This window comes from Notamacropus eugenii, chromosome 1 (genome assembly GCF_028372415.1).
Source record: "Notamacropus eugenii isolate mMacEug1 chromosome 1, mMacEug1.pri_v2, whole genome shotgun sequence".
In the NCBI taxonomy this organism is placed as follows: domain Eukaryota; kingdom Metazoa; phylum Chordata; class Mammalia; order Diprotodontia; family Macropodidae; genus Notamacropus; species Notamacropus eugenii.
In genome coordinates this window covers 219,845,928-219,860,821 of record NC_092872.1, presented here as the reverse complement: position 1 = coordinate 219,860,821, position 14,894 = coordinate 219,845,928, and the positions used below count along the sequence as shown (strand labels likewise).

The 14,894-nt window shown below is 37.7% G+C and overlaps 1 protein-coding gene across 7 annotated transcripts in view; it reads right to left on the bottom strand.

Annotated features, from left to right (window-relative positions):
• FRMPD2 (FERM and PDZ domain containing 2) overlaps positions 1-14,894 on the bottom strand; it is a 306,604-nt gene that overhangs the window by 221,629 nt on the left and 70,081 nt on the right. For 6 of the 7 annotated variants that reach the window (XR_011971421.1, XR_011971422.1, XM_072627697.1 and 3 more), the window contains exons 15-16: positions 14,348-14,504; positions 1,965-2,175 (exon numbers count right to left, since the gene is read on the bottom strand). Coding sequence is in view for 5 of the 7 variants with exons in the window: in XM_072627697.1 (XP_072483798.1) it covers positions 1,965-2,175; positions 14,348-14,504 (368 nt within the window). In the remaining 2 variants the exon portion in view is untranslated. The remainder of the gene's footprint in view (positions 1-1,964; positions 2,176-14,347; positions 14,505-14,894) is intronic. The other variant, XM_072627698.1, reaches the window with a different exon arrangement.

Sequence of the window (14,894 nt, the reverse complement as noted above, 5' to 3'; positions counted from 1 at the left end):
TAGAATAACTATAATGATTATCAATTCTATTCATTCTTATTTCAATAGTGCTTTAAAGTTTGCAAAGCACTTTCCCCACAACAATCTTAGGGAGTAGATAATATAGCAGAATGCCTGGCATATAGTAGGCATTTGATTGAGTGTATCATTTCCATTTTACAGATGAGAAAACTGAGGCTCAGATATGTAAAATAACTTGTCTGTCAGCACACAAAGGACTTTAGAGACAGGATTTGAATCCAGGACCCCTGACCCAAATCCTTGACTCTTTCTGCTATACAGTATCACCTAAGGGGGCAGCTAGGTGGTGCAGTGGATAGACCACCAGTGCAGGAGTCAGGAGGACCTGAGTTCAAATCTCACCTCAGACCCCTGACACTCACTAGCTGTGTGACCTTGGGCAAGTCATTTAACCCCATTTGTCTCATTCTGGGTCATCTCCAGTCATCCTGATGAATATCTGGTCACTGGATTCAGATGGCTATGGAGGAGAAGTGAGGCTGGTGACCTGCACAGCCCTCCCTCACTCAAAACAAAGTCAAGTGCAAGTCATTTCATCATTTCCCTGATGGCATGGTCTTCTTCAGCATCGAAGGACGAATGTGCACACACACACACACACACATACACACACACACACACACACCACCTAATTAGCAAAGTGAATCAGAGATCTTAATGATTACAACTACTGGCTATTTGGAGATAGCCTATGGCAATTAGGGTTAAAGGTGTTTTACAGAAGAGATAACTTGGCTATAAAAATAGCCAGGGCTTTTTACAAATGGACCCATCTACAGTAAGCAGATAATAAGCACTATTTTAAAGCACCAATTACAAGTGCACAAAATAAGGATACACACAAGACTTGGTAAAAACATCTAGTATCAAGTGCTAATAGACTGGCGTTTTTTTTTTAAATGTCCTCAAAGTTTGCCTCTGCAGGTTGAAGCCTAGTCTAACCAGTCTATGTCAGGTATGTACTGGAAAATTGTAGAGTCAAGGGAATTCATAACTGTATGAATGACAGTACCCCAAGAGCAAGAAATAATGGATTGATGTAACCTTGAAAGAAGGACCATCAGGGTATTGGCCTTAACCTTGTCCTATTGAACATTTTGATCCACAACTTGAATGAAAACATGTAAGTCCTATCCATCAAATTTACAATGCCACAAAACTGGAAGGATAGCTAACAAGCTGATGACATATTTAGAATCTAAAAAGATTTTGACAGGCTAGGATGGAGGGACAAAATCCAATAAGATGAAATGTAATAGGTATAATTATAAAAAAATATGTAACTGTGTTCAAAAAATCAATAGCAGAAGTCCATAAAGGGGAAAAGGAGCTAGATGGTAGTTCATGTGAAAATTCAGTAGGGGCCAGTGTACTCACTCCCCATCTATACCTCTTTGAATTTCCTATCTTGCTTAAAGATAGCACAAGGGCTTTTCCTAATCCTCCCATTTGTTAATTTTCTTCCCTCTTTAAATTCCTTTGAATTATACTGAAACTGTGTGTGATGTATATATACATACATGCATTTATTTATGTATTTGCTAAATGACCACCACACAAAAAATTCAAGTTTCCTGAGGACAAGGAGTGATTTAATTTTATTTTTGTATCTTCCCCACTTAGCACAAGACCTTATACATAGTAAATTCACAATGAATACTTGTTTTGATCATTTTCTTGTGGCACTCCATATATCACACTTAATTTCACGGATCAAAGAGATTACAAATGAGAGGTTAGAGGTCAGTCTACCCCCTTCATATTACAGTGTCACTGGAGAAAGGTGTAGGTGCATTCTCACTGTAGCAAGGACACTGAAGATCAGAGAAGCTGACTTGCCCAATGTCACATAGAGCTGAAATTCAAACCAAGCTGTTCTGCCTAAATCCAGGGCTTTTTGTAAAATGTTGTAATGGTAACACAAATGACTGATTGAAACCCACCTGTCTTGGTTGACTTCATTTCCAACCCTATGACCATTTTCTACATTGGAATTATCACATGGTTTGCCCAGCAGCCTTCCAGATGTATTTTCCAGATTAGATCCAAGCAACCTATTTTCTGAGCAGGACAGTCTCTGAATCAGGGGGAGACACTCCCGTTGGGGCACATTTGCAGCATCTGATTTGAACATTTGCATGAGCTGATTGTCTTCTTGATTTGAGAAAGAAGGAAAGGAAAGGAGGGGTAGGAGGAAGGGAGGGAGAGAAATAATAATGAACATTAATGCCACTCTATCTGCTATATCTTACCAAGAATTTCAAGTGCTAGTGACTCTGCAAAAACCTGGCTGTATCCAAAGCTGTGTTTATATTTCTAAATAAAGAGGGTGATTGTTGAATTTAGGCCATCTGTTCCCCACTATAATAGGAAAATTAAAGAAGTGCCAGCATTTTGACATGTGAGGTTAAAGTTATACAAGGTATAAGTTACATGTGCCTGTGTGAATGTCATCAATTTAGTTTTGGAAGGGATGTTAGGGATCATCTAAGCCAGCTCCTTCATTTTATAAGTGAGGGAACTGAGACCCAGAGAGATAAAGCCACTTGCTCATCAGTCACATGATTGGTAAATGGCAAAGCGAGAATTGGAACCAAGTTCATTTGATTACAATTCTCATAGTATTCCTTCCACAACATAGTGCCTAATATGCAAGGAACACATTGTGTATGTTGTATGTGTGTGTGTACAACCAAAATAAAAAATCAATCTTCTCAGGTAGCTGCAGTTAGATTTCCACTTAGCTTCACAGTGAGGCTGTAGTATGCATCTACTGAAAGAAGGGGAAGCCAAGCTTTGTAACATAGATTGCTTTCACATCTGCTCAAGCTCATTGCCATTTTTTTTGTTGGAAAATCAAAAGGATTTGGTTGGGATTTTTTTTAATCTAATAAGGGCTTTTTCTCATCTTGGATCGAAATTTTAAAACATTCATTACATACCTATGTCCAAATTACTATTCTGGGTACTCCAGGAGATACTCAGAAATTAAAGATATGGTCTCTGAATACAAGAGGTTGACAACTAAATCATAAATCAGGTACAGGGTGTCCTTTGGGTACAATTGAATCACAAAGAAGAAAATCAGTGTGAGTAGGAAACAACAGTGGAGAAATATGGCATATTTCAACTTCACTTAAGCACATATGTTCATGAACAAACTCTGGGTTGTTAACTTTATGCTCATTTGTTTACTTGGGCTCTGAGGCAAAGATTAAGAGTGTTTAAAATTTGCTGAAGGCATGCCCCTTTTCTATTTTTTAATCAACAAGCATTTATGAAACACCTACTATGTGCCAGATACTGTGTTAAGTACTGGAGCTACAGAAACAAAATTCTTTTACCAGTCATCTCTCATTTAAATTTAACACAAACAAAGCAAAAGAATTTAGCTCTTCCAATGGCAGACAATTTCAAGGATGATGAAAAGTTTAATTCAAGCCATATAATGATATATTTGAGTAAAATATTTACTTAGTTTCTTATTGCTACATGTGTTTTCTTTGGATGAATAGTTACATGAATTGGAAATGGTTTCCCTAAGTTTATCCTATCCCCAAAGGTCATGTGTTTCAGAATTGGAAGGTACTTTGTAATGACATTCAACGAATGTCTATTGAGCACCTACTATTTGCTGGGCATATGTCCTTTTCCCCAGCCCCCATAGGTAGATGTTTTCCAGTGTTTCCTTCACCCTCTTCTTTCTATATACTTTCTCCTTTGACAATCTCATCAACACCCATGGCTTTACCTCTATGCTGATAACATCCAGAACTGCACCTCTAGTCCTAATATCTTTTCTAGTTCTAATTCTTCATTTGAGCTCCAAATCTGAATTTTGACTACCTGATGGTCATCTGGTTGTCCTGACTGCACTTTGAACTCAACATGTCCATGACATAACATCACTTTTCCATCCCAAATCAACTCCATTCCTCTTGCTACCCCACCAGCTTTTCTATGACTTTTCCCATCCTTTCCTGTATCTCATCAGTCACCAACTTGTGTATATTTTTCTTTTGAGATATCTCTTGCTTCAGTCATGTCCACTTTATTTTGATTGAGGTATGCAATGACAATATGGTCATTTTTATAAGTGGGGAACTGAGAGTTAGAGAGGGTTAGACAAGTTGTCCAAGAGCACAGCAGTCGAAAGCAGCAAAATAGTAATTCCAACCCAGTTCTCTTGAGTCTAGGTCCAACATGCTACCTGATAGTGTAATAAAAGATAATAAAAGGATTTGTTCTGTGAAGTTTGGATTCAGTCAAAGCAGCTCACTTGAGGACCTAGAGGGCCACATGTGGCCTCAAAGAGGCAGGTTCCCCACCCCTTCATTATCTACTCACATGCCATTTGAAGGGATTTGGCTGAAGTTTAACTTCAGCTAAAGGAAGTGCAATTACATTGAGAAAAGACATAAGTTTGTTTTTCTTTGTTTTCCAGCAAAAAAAAAAATTATCACTTAATATCCAGTTATTCCTTTCTGTCTTACTGCCCCATTCCCTTAATACTCTCTCACATGGCCTGGTTTTGAGAAGCCTTAATAATCTTCTTTGAAAAAGCATAGGTTAATTATTATGGAATAAAGCATCTGAAAATCCTCCACAGAGAAAAGGCTGGTTAATCTCCCTAAAATACAACTTTCATCATGTCACTCTTTACTCATAAAGCTCCAGTGGCCCCCCACTGCCTTTGCAATAAAGTTCAAACTCCTTCATCATACATTCAAGCCCCAACCTTTGTAATCTTATTTATGTAACCCCATTTAATTCAACAGTTATTATTAAATACATATAGACATACACACATACATACACACATATATACATATATATGTGTCTATATATATATAGAGACACATATACACAGCACTATGTTAGGTGCTGGAAAGACAGAAATAAAAATAGTAAAATAACCTTTCCCATTAAGGAGCTGCAGTTCTATCAGAGCAACAAGACATACACATGCAGATAAAACATGTGCACAGATACATGTAATGCAAGGAAACTTAGGGAAGGACAACTAGCCACTGAGGAATGGGAGTGGATGAGGGAAGAGTCCCTAGCACCTGAGATGAACCTTAAAGGAAGACAGCATTCTGAAAGGCATAGATAAGAAGGAAGCATATTCCTGGCATGGCAGATGGTTGCTCAACTGCAGAAGTTGTAGATGGAATGTTAAATTCTGGGAACAACTAGTGATCCAGTTTAACTGTTATGTGGAGTTTGTGAACTGAAATAATTTGAAATAAGGTTGGAAAGGTAGACTGTAGTCATGTTTTGGAAATCCTTCAGTGTTACACCAAGGAGTCTGTAATGTATTTCCTTCTACATCCCGTAGCAAACCCTCTGATTGTGCAAAATTGGTGTAATCCTTTGGTTCAGAGCATTTAAAGGCAACATGATGTAGTGGAAAGATATTGAATTTAAATCCTATATTTGCTACCACCTACTAGTTGTGTGATCTCATGAAAATTGCTTTCCCTCTCTAGGTCTCAATTTGATCATCAATAAAAATAAGGCACTGTTAAGCATATACTCCAAGGAGGTCAAAATCGGCAAGATCTTATGCATGCCAAAATATTCATAGCAGCACTTTTTGGAGTAACAAAGAAAGTGGAAATAAGCAGATGCTCGCTAATCTGGGGAATGTTTAGCAGAGGAGTCTTTACCCTTTTGTGTGCCATGGACCCCTTTTGAAAGCTGGTGAAACTTAATGGACATCTTCTCTTTTAAAATGTATAAAATAAAATCCATAGAACTACAAAGGAAACCAAAGGTTAGCGAAAATTTTTTTGCTATTCAAGTTCACAGACTCTCTAAAATCATTCCTTTAATGGGTCCATTGGCACTATGCTAAAAATTCTTTGGGCCAAATGAATTCTTGTACAGTTATCCCTTCCACATCATGGGGGTTAGGGATATGGCACTCTTGTGATCTTGAAAATTGGTGTAAAATATTTTGGCCATCCCTTTGTGCAAGAGAAGAAGTATGAATTATTATGATATCAAAAGATAAAATATGTTGACATTATGCAATACTAGACATATATTTTCTGCATTTCTGTGTTTCTAAACTTTTTCTGTATCATCTGTTGGTCTTTGCATGTTGTCTGTTGCTTCTGTAAAACTCCCCAAAAATTCGCATTTTATTTTTAAAGCCAACCCTCAACACATGAGGGGGAAAGTAGCAACATGGATGGTATAATTGTACATAAATATAAGGGAATATTGCTATGCCATGGGAAATAATGAATATTAAAGTCCCTAGAAGCATTGGAAGACTTTTATGAACAAATACAATGAAGTAAGTCAAAACAGGAAAACAACATATAAAATCACTATGAGTATATAAGTGAAAAGAGCAAAAAAGAAAAGTAAATTCTGTTTAATTAAAATGACTAAGGTTGGTCAGAGAAAATAAATTAAAAAATAGACCTCCATTTCTTCTTTACAGACATAGGGGACTATAGGTATAGAATATTCCATAAATTTACGTATTTGGTTGATCATAGAATCATAGAAGATTTAATCAAGGCAGTTAGCATTTATATGACACTGTTAACAAAGCATTTAACAAATATCATATCACCTTATCTTCATAACAACTCTAAGAGGTAGGTGCTGTTATTTAGCCCCATTTTACAGACAAGCAAATTGAGGTAAACAGAGGTTAAGTGACCTGCAAGGTCACTTACACATCTAGCAAGTGATCAGGAGAAGATCCACAAGCAGAAAGAGAAAGGGGAAAGAGATGGAAAGGGTTTGAGCTCAGGACTTCCTGACTCCAAGTACCAATGCTCTATCCACTACCAGAAGGAACCTGCGTTCTTTGGTTTTGTTGACCTGCTTTTTTATTCTTTGGCAGGGTTTTTTATTCTTTTTTATAAAGGATGATTCATTGGGTAGGTGAACAGGAAGGAATATAGGTAGAAATGAAGATAAGTAAAAAATAAAAGATATCAATAACATTAAAATTTGAATATAAATAAAATGAGGTTGGACTATTATTGATCTCTAAGTTTTCTTCTATAGCTCAAAATCATTTATCTCACTTTTCACCACCTCTATTACTTTTCTCAGACTATTTTCCCATCTAAAAATAATATCTCACATTTATACAGTGCTTTAAGAACAAGGCACCAGGAGGGGCGGAGCCAAGATGGCGGAGTGAAAGCAACGACTCACCTAAGCTCCTGGACAAACTCCTCTGGATTTCTCTGAAAGGAGAATCTGACCAAACTTTGGAGGTGTGGAATCCAGTGGGTGACAGACTTTGACAGATTCGGAGCCCAGGTTAGACTGGAAGGTCCACGGGAAGGATCTGTTCTGCGGGGTTAAGCCCCCAGCGCACAGCGAAGCGCGGTCAGTGCAGCAGGGCAGAAGGGACCTGAGAAGCCCGAGAGTGGCAGGCGAAACCAGAGGAGCAGGAGACAAGCCAAACCGAGCCAGTGAGAGCTGCTGAGTGCCAGATATCAGCGCAGCAGCCCTTGAAACCTTCAGCCTGAAGACTAAACTTCGGTAAGTAATCTACTTGAACTTCCGGGAGCCAGGATGGCGGAGTGATCAGTAAATGCTCTCTCCTCCCCCCTGATGACCGTGAAAGAACCATAAAATATTTCCCCAGATAAATCCTGGATCAGCGGGAACAGCAGAAGGGGGCAAATAGTCTCATAACACCAGAGGCTAGAAAAATAGCAAAGGGGGATTCTTCCTACTGTGGCGGAGGCGATCTGGAAGGACAGATGACCCAGGGCAGAGAAAATTCGCACTGAGACCCAGGCAAGCCTCAGCGCTGGGAGACAAGCCCCAGGAGGGGCGGGAACACACATTAGCATCTAGGCGTGCCCCAGCCCTTCAGGGGAAAAGAGAAGACAATAGGGAAGCTGGGATCACCATCCCCTGACCTTGCCTTTGCCTCAGGTCAGCTGAGGAGATCTCCTGAGACCAGACCACCCCTCCCACACACCTAACAAGCTAAACCCAGGGTTGATCTGGGAAACAAAAAACAAAAACCTGCTTTTAGCCTCGACACACATCAGCTCAACACAAAGATCTGTACCTTCTGACTGAAAGAACCAGAAGCTACAACACTCAGCCAACATCATGAATCTGAAAAAGCACACGAAAAGTGAAAAACCATAGAATCTTTCTATGGGGATAAGGACCAAAACACAAACACCAAAGAGGTCAGAGCTGAGACTGTACTTCCATCTGAAACCTCAGAAGGGACTATGAATTTCTCGCAAGCTCAACTAGATTACCTGGAACAGCTGAAGAAGGAAATAAAAGAAAAACTGGCCAATGATTTTAAAATTATAAAAAAAGAATTCACTGATGAGAACATCACTCTGAAAAGGAAAATTGAACAAATGGAAAAGGAAGTTCAAAAATTAACTGGAGAGAATAATTCCCTAAAAGGAAGAGTTAATCAAACGGAAAAGGAAACCCAAAACCTAATTGGGAAAATTGATCAAATGGAAAAGGAAACACAAATCCTAACTGGGAAAATTGGTCGAATGGAAAAAGAAGTACAAAAATTAAATGGAGAAAATAGCTCCTTAAAGGGAAAAATTGGTCAGATGGAAAAGGAGATGCAAAAGTTAACTGAAGAAAACAATATGATGAAGTTTAGAATTGGGCAAGTAGAAACTAATGACTCAATGAGGCAACAAGAATCAGTCAAACAAAATCTAAAGAATGAAAAGATAGAAGAAAATGTAAAATATTTAATTGGAAAAACAACTGACCTGGAAAATAGATCCAGGAGAGAAAATTTAAGAATTATTGGCCTGCCAGAAACTCATGATGAAGAAAAGAGTCTGGACAATATCTTCCAGGAAATCATCAAGGAAAACTGCCCAGAAGTACTAGACCCAGAGGGCAAAACAGTCATCGAAAGAATCCACCGTTCCCCTCCCGAAAGGGATCCCAAACTCAAAACCCCAAGAAATATAGTTGCCAAATTCCAGAGCTATCAAGTGAAGGAGAAAATACTACAAGCAGCCAGAAAGAAACAATTCAAATATCAAGGACATACAGTCAGCATCACACAGGACCTTGCAGCTTCTACATTAAAAGATCGAAAGAATTGGAACCCAATATTCCATAAGGCAAAGGAGTTGGGACTTCAACCAAGGATCAACTACCCAGCAAAGTTCAGCATAACATTTCAGGCAAGGAGAAAGTCATTCAACGAAATAAGGGATTTCCAGAGCTTCCTGACCAAAACACCAGAACTCAATAGACAATTTGATCTTCAAATGCAGGTCTCCAGAGAATCATAAAAAGGTAAACAGAGGGGAAAAAACAAAAACAAAAACTTGCTACTCAATTAGGTTAAACTGTTTACCTCCCTGTAAGGGAAGATGATACCTGTTAATCTTGAGAACTGTGCAGCTATTATGATAAAAGGGAGATATGTAGAGGGAACGGGCATAAAGTAAATGATGTCATGTCAAAAATATGATTTAAGTATGAGAAGGGATTGTAATAGGAGGTGTGAAAAGGAGGAAGCAGAAAATGGCAAATTACATCACAGGAAGAAGTACAAAACTATAGTAGAGGGAAGGAGGGGAGGGAGATGAGCATTGTTTGAGAGGTACTCTCATCTGATTTGTTTAAAGGAGGGAACAATAATCTTAAATAGATAATCCTAACTAGCTCTATAGGTAGTAGGAGGGGAAGGGGGAAGAAAGGGAAGGGTGGCTAAAAGGGAGGGAAGAAGCAATAAGAGTAAAGGGGAGAAAAGGGAGGGGGGCTAAAAGAAGGAGGGGAAGGCTGCAGGAGGAAGGGGAGAAAAGTGAATACTATTGAGGAGGGGAAGGGAGACGGGAGAGCTAAAAGCACAAATGGTGGGAAAGAGGATGGAGGGAAATACACAGATTGTAATCATAACTGTGAATGTGAATGGAATGAACTCTCCCATAAAACAGAGACGGATAGCAGAATGGATTAAAAGCCATAATCCAACAATATGCTGCTTACAAGAAACACATTTGAAATGGGGGGATACACATAGGATAAAGGTCAAAGGATGGAGCAGAATATATTGTGCTTCAGCTCATGTAAGAAAGGCAGGAGTAGCAATCCTAATCTCAGACAAAGCAAAAGCAGAAATAGATCTAATCAAAAGGGATAAGGATGGAAATTATATCCTGCTAAAAGGCACCATAGACAATGAAGCAATATCATTACTAAACATGTATGCTCCAAGTGGTATAGCATCCATATTCTTAGAGGAGAGGTTGGGGGAGTTGAAGGACAAAATTGATAGCAAAACTATACTAGTGGGGGACCTCAACCTCCCCCTCTCTGAACTTGATAAATCTAACCTCAAAATAAACAAGAAAGAGGTTAAGGGGGTAAATAAAACTCTGGATAAGGTAGATATGATAGATCTTTGGAGAAAATTAAATGGGAATAGAAAGGAATATACCTTTTTCTCGGCGGTACATGGAACATTTACAAAAATTGACCATGTACTAGGACATAAAAATCTCACAATCCAGTGCAGAAAGGTAGAGATAATCAATGCATCCTTTTCAGATCATAATGCATTAAAAATTACATGTAATAAAAGGCCATGGAAAGAGAAACCAAAAATCAATTGGAAACTAAATAATCTAATTCTAAAGAAGGGTTGGGTTAAAGAAGAAATCATAGAAACAATCAACAATTTCATTCAAGAGAATGACAATAGTGAGACAACATACCAAATCTTATGGGATACTGCAAAAGCAGTTATTAGGGGAAGTTTTATATCTTTGAATGCTTACATAAATAAAATAGAGAAAGAGGAGATCAATGACTTAGGCTTGCAGTTAAAAAAGCTAGAAAAAGAACAAATTGAAAATCCCCAAGTAAATACCAAATTAGAAATACTGAAAACCAAAGGAGAGATTAATAAAATTGAAATTAAGAAAAGATATTGAATTAATAAATAAAACCAATAGTTGGTTTTATGAAAAAACTAATAAAATTGATAAACCTTTGGTCAATCTGATTAAAAAAAGAAAGAAGAAATTCAAATTACTAATATTAAAAATGAAAAGGGTGAACTCACCTCCAATGAGGAGGAAATTAAAACAATAATTAGAAACTACTTTGCCCAACTTTATGCCCACAAATTCGATAATCTAAACGAGATGGATGAATATTTTAAAAAATACAAATTGCCCAGATTAACAGAAGAGGAAGTTGAATACTTAAACAACCCCATCTCAGAAAAAGAAATTGAACAAGCCATCAATGAACTCCCTAGGAAAAAAATCTCCAGGGCCAGATGGATTCACAAGTGAATTCTATCAAACATTTAAAGAACAGTTAATTCCAATACTATATAGACTATTTTTGAAAATTGGGGAAGAAGGAGTCCTCCCAAATTATTTCTATGATACAAATATGGTTTTGATACCCAAACCAGGAAGAGACAAAACAGAGAAAGAAAATTATAGACCAATTTCCCTAATGAATATAGATGCAAAAATTTTAAATAAGATTTTAGCAAAACGAATACAGCATCTTATCATGAGATTAATACATTATGATCAGGTAAGATTCATACCAGGATTACAGGACTGGTTCAATATTAGGAAAACTATTAGCATTATCAATCACATCAACAACAAAGCTAACAAAAACCACATGATTATCTCAATAGATGCAGAAAAAGCTTTTGACAAAATACAACACCCATTCCTACTAAAAACACTGGAGAACGTAGGAATAAAGGGAACTTTCCATAAAATAATAAGCAGTATCTATCTAAAACCTTCAGCAAGCATTATATGCAATGGGGATAAGCTAGATGCATTCCCAATAAGATCAGGGGTAAAACAAGGTTGTCCATTATCACCACTATTATTCAATATGGTACTAGAAATGTTAGCTGTAGCAATTAGACAAGATAAAGATATTCAAGGAATAAGAATAGCCAAAGAAGAAACTAAGTTATCACTCTTTGCAGATGATATGATGATTTACCTAGAGAATCCCAGAGATTCAAGTAAAAAATTACTTGAATTAATAAACAACTTTGGCAAAGTTGCAGGTTACAAAATAAACCCACACAAATCTTCTGCGTTCCTATATATTAGCAACAAAGTCCAACAGCAAGAGATAGAAAGAGAAATCCCATTTAAAGCTAGGGTAGACAGTATAAAATACTTAGGAGTCTACCTGCCAAAACAAACCCAGGGATTATATGAACACAATTACAAGACACTTTTTGCACAAATAAAGTCAGATTTAAGTAAGTGGAAAAACATTAGTTGCTCATGGGTAGGCTGTGCTAATATAATAAAAATGACAATTCTACCTAAATTAATATACTTATTTAGTGCCATACCAATTAAACTATCAGACAATTATTTTCTAGAGCTGGATAAAATAATATCAAAATTCATTTGGAAAAACAAAAGGTCCAGAATATCAAAGGGACTAATGAAAAGAAATGCTTGGGAAGGTGGCCTAGCGCTACCAGACCTCAAACTCTACTATAAAGCAGCAATTATGAAAACCACTTGGTATTGGCTAAGAAACAGAGAGGTAGACAAGTGGAATAGACTTGGCACTCAAGATGCAGTAGGCAAGGAATATAGCAACCTTCTGTTTGATAAACCCAAGGACCCCAGCTTCTGGGATAAGAACTCATTGTTTGACAAAAATTGCTGGGAAAACTGGATAACAGTGTGGTGGAAATTAGGCATAGACCCATACCTGACACCGCACACAAGAATAAAGTCCAAATGGGTACATGATTTAGGTATAAAGATTGATACCATGAATAAACTGGAGAAGCAAGGAATAGTGTATTTATCAGATCTATGGAGAAGGGAAGAATTCTTTACTAAAGGAGAGATAGAAAGCATTATGAAATGCAAAATGGATAACTTTGATTACATTAAACTGAGAAGTTTTTGCACAACCAAACGCAATGCAAACAAAATCCAGAGGGATGTAGTAAATTGGGAAAGAATTTTTACAGCTAAGCTCGGGGATAAAGGCCTCATTTCTAGAATATATAGAGAACTGACTCATATGTATAATCATACAAGTCATTCCCCAATTGATAAATGGTCAAAGGATATGAACAGGCAATTTTCAGAGGAAGAAATTAAAGATATCTGTAATCATATGAAAAAATGCTCTAAATCACTATTGACTAGAGAGATGCAAATCAAAACAACTCTGAGGTACCACATCACACCTATAAGATTGGCAAACATGACAGAACAAGAAAATGATAAATGCTGGAGAGGATGTGGGAGAGTTGGAACACTAATTCATTGTTGGTGGAGCTGCGAGCGCATCCAACCATTCTGGAGAGCAATTTGGAACTATGCCCAAAGGGCTACAAAAATGTGCATACCCTTTGACCCAGCAATATCGCTACAATATCCCCAAGAGATCATAAAAATGGGAAAGGGTCCCACATGTTCAAAAATATTTATAGCAGCACTCTATGTAGTTGCCAAAAACTGGAAGTCAAGGGGATGTCCATCAATTGGGGAATGGCTGAATAAATTATGGTATATGAATGTAATGGAGTACTATTGTGCCATAAGAAATGATGAACAAGAAGACTTCAGAGAGGCCTGGAAGGACTTATATGACCTGATGCTGAGTGAAAGGAGCAGAACCAGGAGAATTTTGTGCACAGCAACGACCACAGTGTGTGAGAGTTTTTTCTGGTAGACTTGGAATTTTGTAATAACGCAAAAACTTCTTATAAAAAAAAAAAATCCCAAAGGTGGTTCTCAAGGCAAAATGCCTTCCACACTCAAAGAAAGAAATATGGAAGTCATTCACAAAATGTAGCAGATCATGTTTGTGTATGTGTATGTGTTTGTGTATCATGTTTTGATTTGTTATATGATTTCTTTCATTTATTTTAGTCTGACTACATAGTATGACTATAGTGAAAATATACTCAATAGGAAAGTATATGTAGAACCTATACAGAATTGTATGCAGTTGTGGGGAGGGAGGGGGGTAGTGGGGGGTAGGTGTGGGGGGGATAAAATCTCAGTTGTATGGCAGTGATTGTTAAACATTCAAAAATAATAAAAAAAAAAGAAAGAAAGAACAAGGCACCAGCCTTCCACCAACCCTACAAAAGTAGGCAATGCAAGACATTCCCATTTTGCAGACGAGGGAAACGATTCAGAGACACTAAGTGATTTGCCAAGGATCTCACAGCTAATAAGTGCTTGATTTGTGGAATCTAGAAGTAAGCCCATAGCACTAGTGACTCAATTACATGTAGAATCACGTGTCATATTAGAAGTATTTTCCATAGAACTGTGACTATGGCATTACTCACCTGATAAAACTTGGGAAAAGTGCCCAGAGCTCATCTGTGCATTAAATCTGTGCTGGTCAGAGCAGAGGTCCAGCAAATACTTACACGTCTTGGCACTATCAGTGATGAAAGTGTGTTTCTTACCACTGCTGCTGCTTTCAATGGTGAATTTCTTTCTCTAAAGAAAGAAAACATAAAGATTCTTACATGGTGATTTATCCACATTCAGTTCACTGAATTCTATTAGCTATTTCATTTCAGCTAGCACAGGTTCATGAGGAGTGTCTAACTGTCTTCACAATCATCCCTCCAGGACCAAGACAAATGGTCCTGAGCCTGGAAACTTCATTCAGTCAACGTGCCCAAGACTGTCTCCCCACCAGTGTAAGCAGCCAGTCTGAATCTCTGCTGTAAAGCTGAGCCAGAATGAACTGAACTGACTTAATTTTCCTTCAATCTAATTTGCTCATAGTCATTTAGGCATAGCTAATAGTGGTCCCCAGGGAAGAAAAGCCCACTGATCTGGCTCTTGAGCAATAGACCCAGGGAACAGAAAAACCTGGAATGA